This window comes from Octopus sinensis, linkage group LG1, assembly GCF_006345805.1.
Source record: "Octopus sinensis linkage group LG1, ASM634580v1, whole genome shotgun sequence".
Classification (NCBI taxonomy): domain Eukaryota; kingdom Metazoa; phylum Mollusca; class Cephalopoda; order Octopoda; family Octopodidae; genus Octopus; species Octopus sinensis.
The window spans coordinates 34,920,799-34,945,798 of NC_042997.1; the positions used below are offsets into that span (position 1 = coordinate 34,920,799).

A 25,000-nucleotide genomic window follows, 5' to 3' on the forward strand; every position below is an offset into this window, starting at 1 on the left:
ATATATATATATATATATAATATATATATAATATATACATATATATATATAATATATATATATATGGGCACAAAAATATTTGTATAATTTTATATCTGTTGGTTTCTTTGTGCCATATTTCACTTGTGGAGTAATTCATTTTTACTTTTAGTTTTCTTAAATTAATAAAGAATTTCATAACGTTTAAATTGAAACTCTTACTGGATTATATTAATTGACATTTTATAACAAGTTTATTTTTTTTATTTGCTAAAATATTTCAATAATGAATTATTGAACTTTACTTTTTAAAAAAGTATTGGAAATCTGTATTTCATTAACTTATAGGAAAATATGAAACTTTTCCATATGCTAAATCAATATAGCAAATACGCAAACATACATCCTCTTACATACACGCATAGTGAGATATACACATACTATGTGTGCATGACTAAAATTATGCTTTTAGTTAAAAGTTTTTCTGTCAATGATTTACACATACATACATACATACATACATATATATATATTTACACATATAAAGATATATATATATATATATATATATATATATATATATATAATATATATATGTGTGTGTGTATCTATGTATGTATACACAAACACACGTGTGTTCCTTTTCCTCCACTATTTTAGGCATAACAACTTAATAGAAATGATTAGTATTGGTTGAAAATTAGTATACATCACGTTCAAGAAATATACTTTGCGTACTTTTATTAACAGTATTGTTATTATCATTGTTATTGCTGCTACTACTAATACTGACATTAAAAAAACAGCTAATTTATATTTTATCCATATCAGAAAACCAAGCCATTCAATGTTTGAACCTAAATTGCGGAGAACGGAAAATCTTAATTTAAAGTGTAATAGATATAAGAAAATAACCATTATAGAACGTATTTGAGTTTGGAAACATTGGTACAGATACGTGGTCAACTGAAGTTTTACGATAACAATGATACCCAATGACTGTAAATTATTTTTAATGTGGTGACCTCTAGGACCAACTATGAAGGAAAGTTAAAAGGGAAAATAAAATCCCAGTTGCTTCTTGCATTTGGTGTACATTTGTATTTCAATCTGAAGTCATCCAAATTTTCAGATAAAATACCTAAAATATCTGATTAAACTTGGATGTTTTCAAAGACTGAAATACACTGTACAAAACACAAAAGCTGCATTTATTAAAACCATTTCTTTGTGTTGGTTTACACAAGAAATCTTTAGTAAAAAATCAGATTTCGGTTGTACAAAGAAGATCCTATTAATTCATAATTTCTGTGCAATTTTGTTTTGAAAAAAAAATGAACGAAATATCTCAAAAGATATACAAATATAGATCGGGAATATTCAAACCATTTCATGTTTGCTCATACAAAAATGCATGGGTTTCTTCTTACATATTTACATAATAAAACACACACAACTAGACACACGTGCACAAACACACACATATATACATATATACATATGTATGTATGAGTGTGTTTATGTGTGTGATCCTTGGAGCATATTTCTTATTTAAATTATTGATGTAAGATTTCAATAAGATATATGCCCCAAATATTTTCTGCATGTAAAATATGCCTCTCTACATTTTTGTATTCGCTTTATATCATTTTAAAGATGATTATTCCCAAGTATAAAACTTCACGAAAGCAAAGTTACAATTTTTCGACATATGCTTGTATAGTTTCGCCCATAGCAAAATCTTCTTGCAGCAGTAAATTTGGATATTTAAGCGACAAAAAACGTTTGAGCAATCTACCAATTATCAGTTCAATTAACTATAACATGTATAATTAAACGATATTAATCTTCTCAAATTAACGCAGCCTGCTAATATAACATTTATATCATCATGAAGTACATGACTACGATCCTAATTACTGTAGACACATTTGTCAAGACTTCACTTTCTGTAAATTTTCTCCTGCAAACTTTGTAAAATGTTTTATGGACCCGCATACGATGTTTTTCCTTATTGCGTGATAAAACGAATGTGAGAATATGTTTATAAGCATACAAGTGCGTATGCATATATATATATATATACAAATGGTTGCGAAGATATTTTCGGAAACACGATCTCATAGGTTCACTGCAATGTCTTCAGCAAATATCAGAGTTTATATTCGCGGGGAGATGCATAATTTTTCAATCACATTTGTTTGATGGAATCTGTATATAATTACTCATAGAATGTATATAATTACTATAGAGGATAGTTTAGATTATTTATCGACCCCACTATATGGCTCGAACTTCTTTTCGATTGAGAAATGATTAAAACAAAAGTTAAATTCGCTCGAATTTGATCTGAAAGAATAAAGAGCTCGTAGAAAATCTACAAATTTAATTCGAAGCTCTAAAAATTCTCTCAACCCATCATGATTTTAATGATGTTTAATTTAGGTCAAAAGCTAGTATTCAGAAGGAAGTGAATTAGTTGGCCCAAAGATTCCAATAATTTACTGCTACTTTATTGTCATATCTTTCGTAGGCGTGAAAGGTTGGCCTCTTCGTAATATTCCTTTCCCTGCTTCAACCCATGCTATGTTTGGGTATCTTTCAAACTACACCTTGAGCTTGTGCGTATGGAGTTGTATCTTTCACAAGATTTTTGAAAGATCACCCTGGTACACTGTTTGGGATATGCTTCTCACTTCTCAGTGCAATACAGTTGTACTGCTTAACTGATGTACGCGCCTAGTCTACGTGTATATTCTTACACTGCACGATTCGAGAAGTCTGACATAATTTCATTCGTTTTAGTGTTCTGCATGCAACGTATTGACTTTTATTATTATTATATTATTATTATTATTATTATTATTATTAAGGCGGTGACCTGGCAGAATCCTTAGCACGCTGGACGAAATGTTTAGCGATATTTCTCCCGTCAGTATGTCTGAGTTCAAATTCCATTAAGGTCGAGTTTACCTTCCATCCTTTCGGGGTGGATAAAATAAATACCAGTGAAACACTGGGGTCGATAAAATCAACTTATCCCCTCCCCCAATACCGCTGCTCTTGCAGCAAAATTTGAAACCATTATTATTATTATTATCATTATTATTATTATTATTATTATTATTATTATTATTATTATTATTATTATTATCATTATCGTTATTATTATTATTATTATCATTATTATTATTGTTATTATTATTATTGAACATTTTATTTATTCTTTTTGATAATTCCATTTTTCGAAGTTTATTGCTACTGGAAACAATACTGTACATTGCATATGTCGAAAAAAGCGGGTCTTCCTTTGCACACGTCCTTCAAGATCTGATTAATTTCCCAACTCATCTGTATGACCCTAACAAACTGGGTGAGATCTCCTCAATTCTCAAGGGATTATTCCACTTACCTTCACAATCGAGCCATCAACCATGAAATACAATACTGATCGACTGTGTTAATATTTAGTTCAGATTGCAAAGCGTCAGCCTTTTCTCTATACTTCATCTCATAATAAGATTTTACACACGACTGAATATCCTTAGTACTGATTTCATTAGATTTATCCCAACGTTATTTCCGAAAGTACCGTATTCGAAATCCACTAAACAGCAGTTTAAGCCAAACGTAAAACTTAATTGGGGCTTATTTTATGGACTATAGAATGATGACTGGCTAAATCGTCCACGATTCCGAAGATTTTTACCAAATGATCTGTCTTCACCTTTGGAGCCATTAGCAATATTTATAGTTCTAGAAAGCTTAAGCGCATTTATGTTAACTATGCCAACATTATGAATTGGTTCAGAAATCCAAAATACAAAGTGTATTCATTATTGCCTTTATACTAAGTTCCTGTTTAGAATACATTATTGATTTTCGTTGCCGTTTGGAACATAAGTGGAACATGTATTAACGATAAATAATATGACGTTATTTGTGGAGAACATGATTTTATAATTCTCTTATGGTGAGCAATAATTTAAAAGTAATTTACTGTTTTACTCAAAAGCAAATTCTTATATATCATAGTTTATAACCAGAGCTTGCATTAGACTCTAGGATGTTTAAAAAACTAACTTCAAACTAGGAATAGAGGAATAATATTATTCTGGTCTCCACATGTTCGTGACTAGATTAATCTAACACAATATACGACATTCTCTAAAAATCGTATTTCATTTATTTTCTTTCTCTAAATGTTTTACATTATGCAGCAACATAGTTATAGTTTTCCAAGGACCGTATTTGTTTACATTGCTTAACGGAAGAATCAGAAAAAGTAATAACAAATTCCTGAATTAAATAAACCGTAGGTAACTTCACCATGGTTGGTTCGAACACACACACTAACACCCACCCCACACACAAATGTGCAATAATAACGGGAAATGTGTGCCGATTATTGGTGTCAGGTAATGCTATTTACCACGGTATTTAAAGTGAGCCAAAACAATATTGTATCAGACGCTGCTGCTGAAACGATTGATAGAATAAAATATTTAAAGAAAAAAACCTAATAGACTATTTTATGATTAATGTAATCACTAGTTGATTCTTAAATATTTTCATTTAATTTTGGCAATCTATTTCTTCCAGAGTTTAGAAAGAAATATAATGTTATTGTTGTCTGACTTATGGTAGATTCATGTCAACCAGAGAAGGATATAATAGTCTATACCACTATTCGATAACATACTAACATAGTCGATCAGTATTACATTAGTACTTACCACAAAATTAGATATGGTACATTCGCATTCCATACATGAGTGTGTACTTGTATATATATATAATTATATATATATATATATATATATATATATATATATATATATACATAAATACATATACATACATTCACATATATATATATATATATTTATAAATAATATATATACATACATTCACATATATATTTAAAAATATATATATATAAATAAATACATATACATACATTCATATATATATATATTTATTTATTTATTTGCATTGTTATGTGATGGTGACTATTGTGCTTAAATTATTTTTATAAGAGTTGAATATTTAACGATGAAAATCTTTGAAACTGTTAACTGTAGAAATATCCACATGGTTTTCTATATTTTTATTAATTTAACGTGAAACAGGCTACAGTGAGAAAATGTCTTAATCAATTGTTTAATGAATATATCTATCTGTTATCTATCTCCAACTACCAGGTGAAGGAAGGAGATTAAAAATAATTGGTCTGGTGCTACAATAAATTAAGCTTAGCAGAGTATCTGAACTCATAATATATGATTTATTTTTACAAGGTGTAATACATGCATAACCGAAAACTTATATATTGTTTCCAGATATCATATGCAGTAAAAGTTTACAGATAGAATTCTATAATTAGACATTCACTTCCAGATAAATATATATCAGGGAATGCCTGACTTTTGTTATTTGCTACAAAGATCGAAGCAAAGTGCCGTTATATCTCATCGTGATTCATCGTAGTTCAGGTTTCTTGTCGATTCCTGTCAATATGACAATAAAGAATCGCAGACAAGGGTACCTTTAGTAGTATTGTTACCAAAACAGCGTCAGAATGTAAAACGTATACCGTAAACATTTAAGTGTAGCAGATCCATAAAGGATAGTTATATATCAACAATATGTGTGACTGGAGATCTATTTATAAAATCGAGAGATCCAAGCTTGAAAGCTGTAGCAATTTCTCACACAAATACTAGTTGAAAACTATCTTAGTAATCATGGGATTCATTTGTGTCTTCAGCAAATGATATAGCTGTGAAACATCTATATATAGAATATTTGTTGCGCTTCTTATATAGACACATTTGTAAACACGATCTATTTCATAGTCACCATTACAATTGCAAATCTTACGTTTCGTATATATATATATGTATATCTAAAAATATGTATACACACGTATGTCTTGCCGAATGTTCTCTATTCTGTGGCGTTGGTCTCGAGTTATGTGAAGGAATCAGCGGATGTATGATTTAGAGGAGATGAGTACTCACCTATGAGAGGTAGGACGTCCGATGTCGGTGGCATCTTTTCGGCCACTATCATTAAAAATACAGTCATGGACAGAAGTGTGGTAATCCCCATGGATATTTTTTCTCCTGAATCAGATGGCATATAAAAGCCGAGCAGAGCCACCAAAGTTATTAAGATACAGGGCATGACCATGTTGAACAAATAAAAAAGCGGGCGTCTTTTTATTAATATATGATAGTGAATAATGATGTAAGGTTCCTCGCAGCACGAGAAACGAACGACGTGCCGCTTTTGTTGAAAGCCGATCAGGGACCACTCTGAATTTTCGATGTAGTTTGACATGTCCCCATTGTCTTCACCGTTGGTTAATATATTAACTTGGTATGCGTCGTACGTCCATGACGCAAATTCCATGGAGCAGTTCTGTTCGTCGAAAGGAAAAAACTTGACATCGATGGAGCATGAACTCTTGAAGATGACCATGGACAACCAGGTGACGTTTCCCTCGCTGGTGACTATCACGTTCGTACTGATGGACGATTCGAACGCCTTCACGTCAGCACTGAAGAGTAAAAGAATTGATGCAGTAATAAGCGTGTTGTTGTTGCCTCATAGATAGTCATGCATGCATGCATACATGCATGCCTAGATACATACACACGTACATGATACAAACAAACAGAAACACACACACTTACACCTAGTCAGCTGGAACTCATCGCAGTGTTTAACATATCAGTCCACATGCTTCTATAACTTTTACAGATCGTCTATTTGATATAAAGTGTATGATGATATTAGATTTAAATGCAAATGAAATGACTTAATATGACTTTCGTATTAACATCAGTTCTTTCTAATTAGAATTCCTCAACTATATTTAATTGAACGGTGACAAGAATATATATTAATGATGAACAAATCTAATCTGACTACATCCACTAAGGATACCTACTTACAGAAAAATAATAATCTTTTTTAGTACTACTAATCTATTTTAGTACTTTTTTAGTACTACAGTAGTCAAATGTGTACATATATATATATAGATGAGAGTGCTATTCTATTACGCGTTTTGTGTTTAAACATACGTGAACACACAGATATATATATATATATATATATATATATATATATATATATATATATCATATATATTACACACATGCGTTTATATACAGCACACACACGCATCTTCACATTTACAACATATATGCGTTTGTGTATGTATTGTGTGTGTGTGTGTATGTGTGTGTGTGTGAAAACCTGAATTTTTATATCTTTGCGTAGAAACTATTTAATTTTTGTGCTTGTGTGTGTCATGGTAAATGTATATATAATAAACCTTCATGCACTCACGAATATACACATACGGCTAGTATACGCATATATAGACACACATGGAGACTTCCAGTTAAAGTAAAGATGTTAATCTTCGAATTTAAATTTAAATTGAAATGTTCCAGAAAATTGCAAAAAGCAAGGGATTTCACGTTCGTGTAAAATATATCTTTTACTGCATCATTCTATTTTATTATTATCTTTATTATAAAGGCATATAATTTGGTGTAATGCAAATGGGTCTCCCATTAATTATTACGGCGACAAAATGACTGAATATACTGAAGCTAAAGTTAAAATATGAAAAATTAACCAAGTATTTAAGAATATAGAGATTTAATATATTATGTGCTGTCATAGCTGGAAAAGTTAATATTTTGTTCGTAATTATATGCTTATTAATGTTGCCGTTATGTCGAGATATCTGAGTGACTAGATCTTCCTTTTACAAGCTATGTTTATTTCAATCATAGTCAATTAACAGAAGTAAGTCATGATCTAAAAGTGGAATATTTGTCATTATTTTTAGAAGGCAGCTAAATGTCGAAAACTACAGTGTGAGATGTAAAATATGAAAGGTTTAAATCTGAGTCTATGTCATAAGGGGTCTGCAGATGTTCGTAGGGGTGAGACGTATAGCTTATGTCACAGAAATTTTAACTCAGTTCGTGGAAAGATTTAACTAAATGCTGCAAGCTATTTCTTGCGACAGTATGCCTCTCCACTATCATGAAACACCTATTTACTTAAGACTATTACAGCTTACAATGAATTTGTGGCGTTAAAAATTTCTCTGTAATTTATTTGATGGAAATGCGAAGAAGTGCGCCTTGAAGTCTCAATTCGATGGATCCTTTTATCGATTCAACTGCTTACAATTCCCCTCATTAGCGTGAAATATAAACGCCTCAATTGCATTTCTAATCAGTTATGAGTTGTGAATTAGGCCATGTTTATAGAGTTCTAAAATATTATTTTCACTTTAACTCCCTTAGCCTTAATATTTTGTGGGGAAAAGACGCTTGTACTAATGTTGAGGTCTATCCTAAAGGATAAGTCACTTGACTACTATCAACTGACGACCTTAAAAATCAGAATGTACAAATCTGTAGAATGATTTTCAAAAATCCTTGTGTAGATTTAACATTATTATTGCAGAACTTCTCCGCAAATGTTTAAGTTGCAAAATACTCGTATCTGATGTCTATTTAACGAAATGACAAGAAACTGTAAGATTCACATAAAACATTTTTGTTCTCAGAATAAAAAAATCACGAAGTATCTTATTTTGTTTCTTAAAACTATTATAGCTTAAAAATAATTAGTATTTCATCTTGCTGTGATAAATCCTTCAATCGATAATTTTTTCAAACCCTAAATGATACAGAAACCAAGAATGGTCGAATTTTTGCACATCAGACGAATAACTGTGTGTGCGAGAAATTTGATATTTTGCACTCAATTTTGTATTCAATTCCATAGCAATAAATACTCAATAGTCCAGTAAACCTATGTTAAATTATGTCCAATTCAGCAGAAATATTTACCCTTGTCTCATAACATTCCTGACTGCTTTTGATTTAAAGCAGAATTTAGCTCAAATTCAAACGTAAATGTCGACACAAGAGGAGCTGTACACTACAAAACTAACCTTTAAATTATTTCGGCTGATTATCTACAAATGAACATGAGAAATCAAGAAATTCACTTCAGTATCTGAGCACTTTCTTGATTGTTATTTATTTGGACAACTCCGTGCATAACTTCTGAGTGAAGTACATACAATACTTTGTTGAACTTTTTCGGCATACGATATTCATTTCTATGATAATAGTTTGGCTTTTGGGAAAATTCTATTACTTCTTTCCCTAAAAATATTGCTTCTATTTCAGAAACAAACATTAAAAATCTTTTTGTGGTGCACAGAATTATATAGCATAAAGTCCTCACTCAACCATCTAAACGTGGTTTTCATCTGCTGATGCAAATGTCTCCTGATTTCTGTAATAGTTTGCAGAAAGGTGTAAACGTCACAAATGCATTTTTTGTCACTGCCATTTATTTATTTCATGTTCATTCACTTGAAAGGACACGAAGCTTATCTGTTAGATCTAATACCGATATTGCTAGAGAAAAACAGGTTATATGAGCCATAAATCAAGTTGTACCTCTACATGGGGTTTAAAAATGAGTTTATGCTGTATATATTTTCATTTATTCTGCAGATGCGATTGGGAAAGATTTTACTCTGAAATATATGTTTCTCATATCGGAATGTATATTTTACAATGTGCAGCATAAGTGATAACTGTGGATTTACAAATTCATAAATTCAATAACAGCTCAGTTACTTATATAATCTTCGAAAATTTGTATCTCATGAAATAGACCTCAAGAAATTTAGTGCAGTGAAAATGTAAACTTCAATCATTAGACACGTTCTATTCAAGCGTTAGGTATTCGGACTAGGTGACAGCGAAAATATTTTAAGCCTTTTAATAGCTGAAGCCGTCTTTCCACTTTTAACGGTTCCACAGGGAGGATAGTGAACATTGGTCCCCTAACCAATTATCGTACTGAGAAATATTTATAACGAAAAGAGGGTAAATTAAATGGCTGAAGCACCATACCGTTTAAAACTACCTTAATTAGTTGACGGCTATGAAAACAAATATGGAAACTGCGTCTATTCCAATAACACGAGCTCGTGGTCATTATTCAAATCATTTTACATAATTTCCTGAAAACAAAATACCAATTTCATACAAGAGATATAATCATTTGGATCTATATCACTATACGAGATGTAACCCTTTAGATTAACCCCATTATATTGCTGGTGACTATGTATATCATCCAAGCATTTGTACATTTAAATTGTTTACTTTTAAAAGGGTGGAATAACTTTAATATATTTCGCTGAAAAATATATATGTGTTAAATTGTGAGAAAGATCCATCAAGCTTTATATCTTTGGCCAGCAAACTACCATGATTAAAACCAAAACACGAAACAAATTGTAACAAAAACTGAAGAAAAACAGTTTTGGGAAGACAAATCTCTAGCAAAACAATTGCGACAAATGGAGAAATATCCGGACTAGAACTCAGCACAGTAGTAAGTAATGAACCACCCTCGTATTTTACGGCGTTACATAATAACTATCCATAGGCTATTTTTATTGCCGGATTCAGTGTAAGTTATATACATTTGCAGCTGTAGGTTACAAATATGATATATTGTCTGGAGAACGGTACACTTTAATAGATTTCCCCAACTTTTCCCAGAAAAGCATAAAGCTTCAATATTGTCACGAACACTAAACTCGTTATTGTGTAGTATGTGAATCTGAAAAAGTATAGGAACTATTATAAATGAAAAGACAGTCTCTAAACAGGAATGAAATCGAAATACTAGATACACCCACGTGGAAGCTTATATTTTAACCTTCTTTATTCGCTTTACAAAAATCAACATAGGAAACTCATAAAGGTATCGACGTTTCATTTGTTGATTTATATATTTGAAATACAACTATATGATTTAGATATACATGCACCTTATATAACAAATATATATATTTGATATATGTTTCCTACATGTTGGAAATACGATTATGTTATAATGCATACATAAACGATACCTATTGATAAGAACACACACATACAGATATACACACAAACAAACACACGCATACACACCAATTTATATATTAATATAAATAAATTTCTGTCTCTCTCTTCTCTCTCTCATATATATATATATATAATAAATATATATATATATATATATATATATATATATATGTGTGTGTGTGTGTGTTGGGTGTGTAAGTATGTATTATGTATGTAGGATTACAAATAGCGATATTTGCTGACGTTTACATATCTTAAATATATACTTTAATACGAATGAATAACATTTTTTCCGTTTTGTATTGTTATCATAGAACAAACTATATACATATACTCTTTGGATATTGTGTAACAAAAAAGTACGCACATACGTAATTGTAAGTGCACACACATACATAGAGATATACATATCTTTATCTGTATATGTATATATGTAGGTGTGTGTGTGTGTGTGTGTGTGTTACCTTTCATAAAAGCCATGTTGCACATAATATAACAGAACGTAACAGAACAACTATTCATTTATAGAAGGAACACCTAACATGTAAGGGGGGAAGACACAGGCTCACACATGGCCAAAAGGAATGAAGTAATTTCAATAGTAAATGAAATAGAAATACATACGGAAGCATAAAAAAACTGCATGGGTCCCACACATACAGGAACTTATATACACTTATACAAATACACACATCAAACATACCTTGCAACACAACGCACATAAACCTTGCATACGTAATATATATAAAGGGAAAACTTGCATACATGAATTAACGTACAATATACCGTTTCGTAAGGAATATATGACAAGCATATCCACCTACATAAACGTATGCATCAATATATGTGTGAGGTATGTATATATATATATATATATATGTGTATGTGTTTGCGCGTGTGTGTATGTGAGTGTATATATATATGTTATAATTTAGAACAAACAGTGAGTTGTCATTATATTACTCAGAGTTTCAAATGTCGTCAGCTATCATGTTTTTGTTTGTTGTCACATTATTATTATTATTATTATTATTATTAATATATATATATATATATACAGAGAGAGAGAGGGGGGAGAGAGAGAGAGGGAGAGAGAGAAAAATGAACAGTTACATACATGCATATACTACATAAATATGCCGATTTATATATGTATATGTATATACATCTATGTGTGTATGTATACATGTAAATATATATGTGTTTATAACAATGTATGTATCTATATCTATACATATATATAGATATGCGCGTGGCGTGCACGTGTGTGTGTGTGTGCGTGTGTGTCTGTATTTGCGTTTGCATGTATGTCTATAATCCTGAAGAATGTGATTGGTACTAAATATATTTCTTATTGGGCCATAACACAAATATTGAATAAATATAGGAAAATAAAATATAAGCCCATCGTATTTTAATATATCAGGCAATGATGTAAACTTCATAATCCATTTATGATATGTACTAGCAGTATCGCCCGGCGTTGCTCAGGTTTGTAAGGGAAATAACTATAAAGCATTTTTAGAGAGTTATAGCCCAAAAATAGCAAAAAAAATGGAAAAAAATTATGGTAAATTTTTTTGAGAGTAAAAAATGTGGAGTTGCGTCCCCTAGACAGTTTGCGGTTTGTGTTTCTAATTCTCGACCCCATGTCGAATTTATCGATTTTGTTCAGAACTGGGGGAACTTTTCAAAATTTTCGCTGCGTTAGTTTTGAATTATGACATTGGGCTATGTGTGTGTCAAGTTTCATCAGAATCGGTTGAAAGCCGTGGTCAGGGTGAGGGTACAAGCAAACAGACACACAGAAACACGCACAGACAAACTGCCGTTTATATAGAGAGAGATATATGAAGGCGCATGGCTCAGTGGTTAGAGCGTCGACCTTACGATCGTGAGGTTGTGAGCTCGAATCCCGGACCGGGCTGCGTGTTGTGTTCTTGAGCAAGGCACTTTATTTCACGTTGCTCCAGTTCACTCAGCTGTAGATATGAGTTGCGACGTCACAGGTACCAAGCTGTATCGACCTTTGTCTTTCCCTTGGATAACATCAGTGGTGTGGAGTGGGGAGGCTGGTATGCATGGGCGACTGCTGGTCTTCCATAAACAACCTCGCCCGGACTTGCGTCTAGGAGGGTAACTTTCTAGGTGCAATCCCATGGTCTGTGTCGTGACCGAAGGGGGTCTCAGATATATATATATATATATATATATATATATATATATATATATATATATATATATATATATATATATACATATACATATACATATATATGTGTGTATTTGTTGGTTTTTTGTATGGCATCTTCTGTATATAGAATGGATAGAATGGTAGATTGTGGAATTGCAATTCTCATTTCATTGTCTGTATATCTAAATAATTTTGTATATCTAAAGAAATATGTAGATTGAACATAGCGATATTAAGTGTAGTTCAGATATATTTATTACTATATCATAGTTCGTGCATGAAAATGTGCCTTTGCACAAGCATGAAATAAAATTTCTTACATCATTTTTAAGTAGATTTTCCAATATTTACATATTGCATAACATACTTTTCTAGATGCTCACTTTTCCAAAATAAGAAATTGTCTTAATGACGTGTAGGGAGACTGTATTTCGTTATGCAATCATATTATACTACAAACTATATTAAACGTATTTATAAGTAAAATGGAGGAGATTATTTGAGATACAATGTCCTCTACAGGAATTTGTATATCTTACATGATGAATGCAATAGTGAAATCATGTATTTCATAGTTTATCTATATGTTTCTTCTCATTCGGCTAACCTTCTGAGAAACGTGGAATCTGAGTAGTTTTATATTAAAGAGATGAGGAATTATGTCCATTATTTACATCATCTACATTTGGAGGATATCTGTCTATCTCTTGTTTGTTGTTAGCACACCGTTTCGGCTGATATACTCTCAAGCCTTCATCAGGTGTCTTGGGGAAATTTCGAACCTGAGTTCTCATTCTTAAGGCATTTTTCGATATTGTTGTTGTTATTATTATTATTATTATTATTATTATTATTATTATTATTATTATTATTATTATTATTATTCAGGTTACTACCTAGAATCAAACTTGGAATCTTGGGGTTGCCCATAGCAAATATCGTCAAATGTAAATGATGTAAATAATGCGGAATCTGAGGTTTGAGAACCATCAGCCCTGTTGATATTTTTTTCATCCTAACCTTAAAACTTTTGATCTATTAGAATTTACATGAAGTATTTAGATTTCAATAAATTATTTGTTCATGTAATTTTGTTTAATGCGCATGACAGACATCGAATCTATTCGACAAATAGTCGATATTTATCTTTTGAGCCTCCGTGAAGAACGAGTGTCCTACGAGTAGTTTCGTGGTGGCCTATCAACTACTTTAAGCTAGCACTATGCATAGTACTTATTCTCACAAAAAGTAATTTTTGAAGAAAAGTAATCAGATGAGCTGTGATCCCGGTAGTGAAAGTATATCTGGTTCACATACCATCGATGAGCCTTATCCTCTGTTCCTATGTCAAATTTTAATTTATAATACATATTACATACTTCATATTATGGTCTCATATGTTAGTGTGTGTGTATGTTTGTGTGTGTGTGAGTGGGTGGGTCGTTGAGCGTGTGTGTATGTTGCGTATATGTGGAGTGTGGTATGCGTATTTGCTCTGTGTTCATTTCTAAAATATTCCTGCTTTCTAGAGGAAGATCGTATAAAATCCTCTCTGTCATTTGTGTTCCAGTTTTAGGTGAGAATAAAAGACTCTGAAGACAGTTTTATACTACCTTGCATACGTAATATATATATATATATATATATATATATATATATATATATATATATATATATATATATACATTTCTATCTTTTCTTTTAATATCGCTCTTTATATGAATGCATATGCACAAAGACATCTACCTATATGCTTGTGTATCTGTGTTTCTGTGTATGCATACACACACACGCGCGTACGCACACACGCATACATACACACACATACACACACACACACATATATATATATATACGTAAAATATATAAGGTAGCGAGTTTTTATTTAAATTTATTATCAGTGGCCTAGCATGTATAGAAAAGTCAATAGACAGCATATTCTGAATATAAAATATTGTACATTTAAACACAAGAGAAGCTAATTTTAACAGGCAGCTTTACACGCTAGAAGAAGCAGTCAAAAACGACCAAAACCACATTTAAGAGCAATTTCGAAAGGAATGAAAAATATAAACTTTTACCTTGTTATTTTTACGATCATACCTAGGTTTCGAATTTTATTGAGCAAATAAAATAATTTGCCGGGCGAAATTCTCATCAGTGACTGCGCCATAACATTAACATATAATTTAGACATAAATAACGCGTGTCATCATTATATATGATATTTTTTTAAAAATTCACCGCCGAAGCGCAGTTTCAAAAAGCAGCAAATGAAAAAATGCCGAACTCATCTTCTGATGAGAATTTCGCCTGGCAAATTATTTTATTTGCTAAATAAAATTCGAAACCTAGGTATGACCGTAAAAATAACAAGATAAATGATTTTATTTTTCATTCCCTTCAAAATTGCTCTTAAATGTGGTTTTCCTCATTTTTGACTGCTTCTTCTGGTGTGTAAAACTGCCTGTTAAAGTCAGCTTCTCTTGTGTTTAAATGTACACTATTATATATTACATATATATATATATATATAATATATATATATATATATATATATATATATATATATATATATACATGTATACATACACACGTACACACATACACACATACAAATACATACATATGTGCGTATACGTATGAGTACAATTACAACCCACACACGCATATGTATAAATATATGGTGACATATATAAATAGATATGCATTACAGCGTTCAGATACATGCAATACTATTTTTATATATTTCTAGGAACCAGTGTTTCGACTTATGTCTTCAACAGTTCCATACAATTTACCACACAGCAGCGTGAGTGCATACGGGGTGAGAAAATATATGAAAAAGTTATATGGATTTTGTGCATAACTCTGATGGTTTTGAAGTACAACATTGAATAAATTACATTCGAATATAAACTATTTGTATTTTCATTATGAAACACAACCGCAATAACACTGGATAAACTAATATACTTCATAAATATAAAGAAAATACAGAAAAAATATTTGTGTGTCTGCTTTCTTTCAAAATATTTGTATTTCTAACATTATTTGGAATTTATGAAGCTATAAATTATTCCTCTATGTTATGCTTTAATACCAGTGTAATACCTATTATATATCAAACATAGTCATGTTTGTGGGTTAAGATGTGTATATGTCTCAACTTTAAAAACAATTATATTTTATTATAGACTAAACAGAATTAGTTTTGACTAAATGTTTTCTATAGCACTCTAAAATTATACCCTAGAATTAACTTTGTAGAATTTCATTATACCAAATAGACAAAGCATTTGTAGCCATTGCGAATTATATATTATATAAGTTAATGTAAGCTGCTCTGTTGTTGATTTATATAGAACCGATATAATTAAAAACATTAAATTACAGGCGACTGTGTGGAAAGCAAAATTTGCAAAATAAAGCTTTTAGAGAAAATGGCCTTTTATAGAGATACATTATTCACTGAGTGATATATAGTTGTGAAAGTATATTAAAATCACCATTTACACTGAGATAGGTATGGAAATTAAAACAGCTGTTATAGAGAAAGTTAATGTCGAAATGGTAACCAGTCACACTAAATGTTTGTACACACACTCATACACAGAGACACTCATATATACATATATATATATATATATATATATTTGTATATATATATATATACACACATATACACATACATGTACAAATATACATGCATATATATGTATATGTATATGTATATATATACTTACCCAATAAATATGAGTGAAAGAAACCAAAGTATGTGTATAATAAACGGATGTAATAAATGGTTTTCTCATTGTAGATAGTGCAGGAAATAAATATGAGTGTTTCACTTAATGTTACGCCTACTTCGTTTTATTTCGTAAGGGTTATGGGGACAATAAAAACACTCAGTGTTATTATTTGCCGTTTTTAGTTGCTAAGTAATTAGCACAATCTTTGCTTTCTCTTTATGTCAGAACTTCGTAAGATGTTTATATTGAATGCTTATGATATTTTCTGGACGAACTATAAGCAAAGATAATATAACCAAAATAATTAATATTTTATTACATTTAGCTTCAATTCATAATACAGATTTCTGATATTGGCACAAGACCACACATGTCTGAGCTTGGCAACAGTCGATTAATTTAAGCATTGTATATGAATAATATTTATTTAATGAACCCAGAAACATGTGATGTAAATTATAGCCGGGCAGTATTCAAATTCAGATCGTAAAACGAGAAAACTATTCAAAAAAAATTTTCTGTAAGGATGCTCTAGAAATATTTATAGATTCCACAACAAATATTTAGCGCAAAGTGCTTATGTATATTTTATATGCTATCTGGCAGAGTCTTTATATCTCTTGACGTTATGTGATTGAGGTGTAAGGAATTTCGGATCAAATTTTGAATACTGCCATGGTGATTTTAAATTAATAGATCATGAGTCAGTGCATACGTTTTGATATGGTAATACTAGTATCGTTTTCACCAACAGAAACAGAGGAAGAATTCTTTGTAATACTAAGATTTAAGAAAAACAGTATATTTCAAAATTTTAAACATTAAAGTGGAGTATACATATCTACATACACACATATATACGCACACATACACATATACATCTATGTGTTAAATGTTTGTATGCGTGTGTGTATGGATACACACACGCATATTTATATATAAACACATAAAAACGAGAGGATAGAGAGAAAGACAATTTAAGACAGGGATTGATATAAATCATGTCTAATAAACGTTTGATTTGTGCCTGTGTGTGTGTGAGTATACATACATATGTGTGTTTGTGTCCGCGCGTGTGTGTGTTTATGTGTGTATGCGTGTGTAGTTGCATGTGTGTAAGTGTGTAACTGCATGCATATAGAAATAATCATTGCAAAGAGAAATATATTTTCAGTACTTATTTTTTGAAACGCCGGAAGGAAATCTCTCATTCATTGCATACTTTGGTTTCGCTTCATTTTGAATATATAATTTCGTAAAAGAATAATAGGAAATAAATTAAAGTGATTCTGCATTCGATATAGAATCTTAAATTATTTTATTTTGTATTATCTACTCATTCTATATCTGGAATTTTAACGACCTACTTACAACAAGAATTTTGCTTAATATCGCTATATTCACGAATAATTTTAGAAGTACATATGGACACAAGCATGCGGTATATATACATATATATATGTGCATGTGTGTGCGTGTGTGCATGTATATATAAATATATATATGCATATATATGCAGTATGCATGTATGTATCTATCTATCTAACTATCTCTCTCTAACTCTCTCTCTCTATTTATATATACAAATATATACACATATATACATATTTATATATACATATTCATATATACATATTTATATATATATATATATATATATATATATAATATATATATATATATATATATATATATATGAATATATACAGTATACATTATGTTTGCGGGACAAAGATATAAAAGGTGTAACAAACAGTATAAAATACTTCTAGAATTGTTAATCCGAACTTGGTATTATTTTATTTCAGCAGATATGTCTGTCTTGGCTTAGAGTAGGCGCTTATTTCCTGCCGTTCAAAATTTCTCCCTTTATTTCTCTTTGCTTTTTCTTATTTAAAACGCCATATCATTTCCAACACTTTGAAGAGAATCTTAATAATCATTATATCAATTTCTATACAAAATATCATTAAATATTTTCCAAGTTTCTATTCACTTTCATTTTCAAATTTGATAACCATAATTAGAAACATCATTGTATGCTGTTCATTTCCTTTCGAAATTCTGGATTACGCAAACAGAGAATCAGCATTAGAGATGGCTGGAGATTGTAAACTATTAAGATTTGTTGATATTGCTTTTGTTTCTGTAAGGGTTTTAATATTTCTAACAAAAAAGAACAAAAACCTGATGCAAAATTATATTCATTTTGTCATTTGTGTTGGGTTGCTGGTTATGTTCAGTCACAGATTATTTCCGATCGAACATACCTGTAAGCGAAAACATTCATTCATTGCTTTTGTTACAAACATAGTATTTGTAGGACTACATTAGGGTTAGGGTTGTTCATTGTATTTCTTCATTTTTACACAGTAGGTGTGGAATTTAGAAGACCCTGCTTGATACTAGGCATTTAGAAATGTCTGATAGTTACCATGTCATATGATTAATATGTAAAATAAAATAATTTGACTAAATGTAAAATGTTAATTTTGTGTATCTTTCATAGAGATTATTCATGCCTAATCAGCTAGACACATTATAGTGAATCTATAGAGATAATTCTTTCTAGCAAGTGTTAGATACTAGACACCATTTCTTCTTTTATGGGAGTAAAAATATTTCTTCTCACTTTTGACAGGTTTATTGATGAGTGTTACCTATCTTTTTTTTTTATCAAATAAGTACTTATTCGTAATAGTCTATAATATATGTCACTTCAATGTCTATGCAATATACACGCGTATATTTTATATGATTAACAGCATATGAAGCTTGAAATAATTTTCATTTATGAAGTAGAATGTAATTCCATACATTTTATTTGGACACTTGTTAACAGCATGGAGTTCGTTCGTGGACAGAAAAGGAGAGATTGGCCGAGCTAATTTCAATCCAATGTGTCCTCTCTAAAGGTTCTCGGAGATCGTTGGATTAATTAAAACGATAGATTAACTGCAAGAAAGGTAACAGAGTTTCGGCAGCAGCTGGCTCCACAAATAAATTAGTTATTTCTTCAGCGTTTTATTCATTGCTATACAGTACTAGCTAATATATATATATACCTTTCAACACAAATAGAAATTCATTTATCCAGTCTATTTACTTAGGTCGTCCATAGTACACCGCTTAATGAGAGGACTAGCTTTCGGTTCTTGTATCTATCATTTCTGTCGTGTATCAACATTGATAATGTATATAAATGCAAGATGTTTATATTTGTCTAGTACATACTGTATCCGCAAAAATGTTAAATATATGTTCTGTATTACAGTTTAGCCTTGACATAAATCACTTATAAAGCACAATAAATTTATAAATGTTTAGTTCTTATAGTTACTTATGTCTCGGGTTTTAATAAGGTAACTTCAAATTCTGTACTACTTGACGTCCTCGAGACAGGCGAAACTTGAAATCATATTAAATAATTTTGTATAATATAACTAAGCCTACATCTGGCATTCAGAAATTTTATCACTAGATGTATGTTGTTACTTATTTCTTAATCTTCTCTCTCATTCTCTCTCTCTCACACACGCACGAGCACACACACACATAGACACACATTCTATCTTTCTCTCACACACACATACATATTAATAGCTAAATTAACAAAAATCTAAAGGAGTTCACTTTTATGAACGTCGTGTTTTAATGTTTATACAATTATTGAATATTGGTAATACGAAGAATTGTCAATTACAAATATTTCAATTCATTTGAAACTTTTCACTTGGTAGAATCACTATCACCCTTTCGCAAGCATTACCTAATGTCAAAATGAAATATTTAAGTATGTCTATGTACATAAATATATTTCTATTAAATAGAGTTGTGAGAATAAGGACAAAAACTATATTCATCAAAATTTCTTATACATGAATAAACTAAATTAAACGAACAAGACAAAATCGCTGTCATAAATCTAATACAAACATACATAGATGCACACATATATGTATGTATGTATGTATGTATGTATGTATATATGTATGTATGTATGTATGTATGTATGTATGAATGCATGTACGTACATACGTATGTATGTATTTGCGTATGCATGTGAACGTAATATTTGTGGGCATGTGTGTGTCTGTGTATTGAATAAAGAAAACAATTAAAACATTCCTTTGAAAGATTTCACCATTATGTCAAAAATAGAGAACTGTGTGTAATTACACATTAAAAAAATAATAATATTAGGATTTTTCCTGCTTGTAACAATAAAAAGCATTTTTGTCACAATTGAAATGTAAATTGCTTCGAATCTATACCCAAAACAGTTTCATGAGAAAATAAAGTGTATTTGTGCTAGGTTAAAATATGATTTCAACGCTCAACAAAATCAGATTATTATCAGAATAACTGGATGAACATGACAATATAAAGTTTGAATTTATTGCATTATATGAAATGTTCTCATAATCATAAATATATCAAAAGACTGACTTTATGTTTTCATTGAAACCTTCAATTTCTGATGATTAATATTTTAACTGTATATACAATCAAATTCCTATTTTCTATAAATCGATTCCATTAAGAATTGAGAATACTAAATATATACTGATTTTGTATGTTCTACGAAAAGTAGTATTTATATTCGAAACATTAGATCCATAAATATCTCATTAAATGAATAATACTTAATTTAATATGTTATATAATTCTATTTAAAATGTTTAAAAACTGCCAGGCAAATGGTGGTAAACTTATGGCTTATATATTCATACAGTGGGTATATTAAAAAAATAATAATCTTTTATTGGGTTGGCCTAAAGGAAGCGGGTCTGACTATGATCTTCTCATGCCAAACGAGAGTTTGATGTGCTTGTTGTTTTTCTAGTATAGTCGCAGGGCGATTGCTGCAAAACAAGCAGAGAGAGAGAGATGATTACCTGACTAGTCTGTTAAAAAGAAAGTGGAATCTTAATGTGAAGTTTGTGCAGTAGACATACAACAGAGGCGACTGAGTTTTCAGACGAGGTTACGGGTAACAGCCAGTTCTAACAAGAGAATCACTGAAATAATTATAGAAAATTTTGAGACTTCACGCCGCTTGGTGTGGCTGGAGCGAATCAGCGAGCAGTTTCATGCCAATAACCCACGTTTTTGATACAATGTAGGATAATTTTATATATTGCAGCATTGCCCACCCAGATTTGAGAGGTGTATTTCCCTGTTAATCTCACTGTAGATTTATAAGTTTACAACTGATGCAAGATACTAAAATCCACAATTAAACATATATAAACAACTTTATCCTATGATACAGAAAACAAAGAAACCAAAACTACAACTATTGGTTTCAAATTTTCCCCAAAAGACCAGCTATTTCGAGGGAGGAGTAAATCAATTACATCGATCCCAGTGCTTAACTGGTACTTAATTTATTGTCCCCGAAAGGATGAGTGACAGGGTCGATGAAGTAAGTACTATTTATGCAGTGGAGTCAATAAAATCGATTTACTCCTCACCCAAAATTAGTAGTAGTAGTAGTAGTAGTAGTAGTAGTAGTAGTAGTAGTAGTAGAAGAAGAAGAAGAAGAAGAAGAAGAAGAAGAAGAAGAAGAAGAAGAAGAAGAAGAAGTAGTGGTAGTAGTAGTACTGTAGTTAGCACGCCAGGCAAAATGCTTAGCAGTATTTCGTTTGTCCTCACATTCTGAGTTCAAAGTCTGCCGAGATCGACCTTGCTTTCATTCTTTCGGGATTGATGCAATCGAGCTACGCCTCCCCCAAAAGTTTGTGGCAAAATTTGAAAGCTCGCAGAATCGTTAGCACGCTGGACGAAATACTTTTCACCCGTCGCTACGTTCTGAGTTCAAATTTCGCCGAGGTCAACTTCGCCTTTTATTCTTTTGGAATCGATAAATTAAATACCATTGAAACACTGAAGTCGATATAATAGACTAGTGCCTTCACCATAATATCAGACCTTGTGCCTTTACTAGAAAGTATTATTATTAGTGCTGTTGATTTCGTTGTCTGGGTTATGCTGCAGTGTCTAGCACATTACTGTGTGCCTTGGGCGACTGCATTGAAATTATCTTCTGCAATACGTTTTTAGTGCCTAGTATCAATTTCAAGTCTATTCCCACTTCGTGTCTCCATTCAATTTTTATTGAATTTAAGTTTTAATCTCTCCTTCAGTGATGCGTCAAAAATATTATTACGTCTAATGACTGCCTTGTTACAATTTTAAATTCACTTACTTACAAAAGAAATAAAAATGCCTCACTGCCTTAATCATATTATAAGAAGGTGTGCTTTTTAAAGATGTTGTGTTTTGGTAATTTTGTAATGTCAATTTTGTAAATTTAATAAGTTAATAATCTGTACAATAAAACATTATTCTCACGAATCCATTCGAAGTTTATGAAATTGTTAGATTGATAATGTTACTGATGTGGCCTAATAAAACTGAAGTATGTTCGTTGTCACTGTACTTGGTGAGGGCCAAATGTATTCCTTGCGACATAGACCCATTTAATTGTTATTTGATTTAAATTTCGTTTTCATTCGTTTTCAGAAATTTTGTTACAAACGCTAATGAATTTCATTACTTGCTTTATCTCAAATGTTTAAACATTACTATGGTCATTTTCTCTAGTTATGAGTAACCATTCTCAATAATATTTTATATATGCTGTGTACGCAGTCATTCTTTAGCTTTGGGGTGAATGTTCTAATATGCATTTTTGAAAAATCATGTGAAAAGTTTTCTTTTTTGATTTCCCCCTCAATACTGCCAACATGTTTTTAATTATTTCACAATTATTATTATTATTGTGAAGAATAATTTGACTGAAACTAAAGTATTTTATAATATATATATAGCTAGACCCATAGTATTCTACTTTATTGTATTTAAGTCATAGACAACTATACGTTAGGGGATTATTTTTGTCCAGCACAAAATTTATAATGAAATACCTAGAACTGTAATACTACTTATGGTAAACTAGTACGTTTGATATATCATAAAACACTGAACGATTGGCACATTCTAAATGCAAATTAATATTTAGTTGGATAGGATCGCAGTGATTGTTTGCTGAACATTCTTGTCAAAAGGAGTTATGAGAATCTCATTTATTTATTATTATTATTTTTTTGTTATCAATCTTGTCAATAATGTTGATTAGATTTGATTTATTGTTTTCAGATCAATATTGTCAAAAGAAATTGATTGTATCTCATTTATTGCTTTCTGATCAATCTTTTCGAAAACGTTTGATTGGATCTGATTTATTATTTGCTGACCAGCTTCGTAAAAAATAATAATTGGATCTCAGTTCAATCCACACATTTATCAAGCTTGTTTAGAAAACGATAAACACGATCCAATCAAATTTGGATAAGATTGAAAGCAATCTCTCTTTCTCTCTATTCCTGTATATATATATATATATATATATATATATATATATATATATATACATATATATATATATATTATATAATATATATATATATATATATATATATATATATATATTATATATATATACATATATATATATATATATATATATATATATATTATATATATATATATATAATATATATATATATATATATATATATATATGTATGTATGTATGTGTGTGTGTGTGTGTGTGTTCATATATTCCTGTTATTCAAATTATTCAAATAAACTTAGACAAGCATCCATATCGCATATACAAATACGCATGGTAAAACCTACGAATATATCCCCTCCTATATATATATATATATATATATATTATTATAACGTGTTTTTTTTTGTCTATGTTTGTGAGCGTAAATATCTTTAAGCGGAAAGGCTTATTCAGACTTACTATTTTTTAGCCAACAGCTAAATGATTATCAGTTAGAACTCCTTATGAACATCAACATACTTTACATTTCTTATTCAGAATGCAGTCAGAATTCTTTATTTAAATGATGTATTTTCTGTGTCATTCATATGTCACGAAATTCGTTCAACTACATCCCCGTCAATGGAATTGTCCTCCCTGTTCTGGGTAGTGTGGTGGGTTTTTCATTGTGGGGGTAACTTCGAATCCAGTTAACTATGCTGTATTTTATTTATAATAATCATTTTACTCTTAA

At 30.5% G+C, this 25,000-nt stretch overlaps 1 protein-coding gene across 2 annotated transcripts in view; it reads right to left on the bottom strand.

Moving 5' to 3' along the window:
- LOC115218923 (neuronal acetylcholine receptor subunit alpha-10) overlaps positions 1-25,000 on the bottom strand; it is a 1,131,344-nt gene that overhangs the window by 217,896 nt on the left and 888,448 nt on the right. For both annotated transcript variants that reach the window (XM_029788944.2, XM_036499212.1), the window contains one exon: positions 6,003-6,544. In XM_029788944.2, the coding sequence (XP_029644804.1) occupies positions 6,003-6,544 (542 nt within the window). The remainder of the gene's footprint in view (positions 1-6,002; positions 6,545-25,000) is intronic.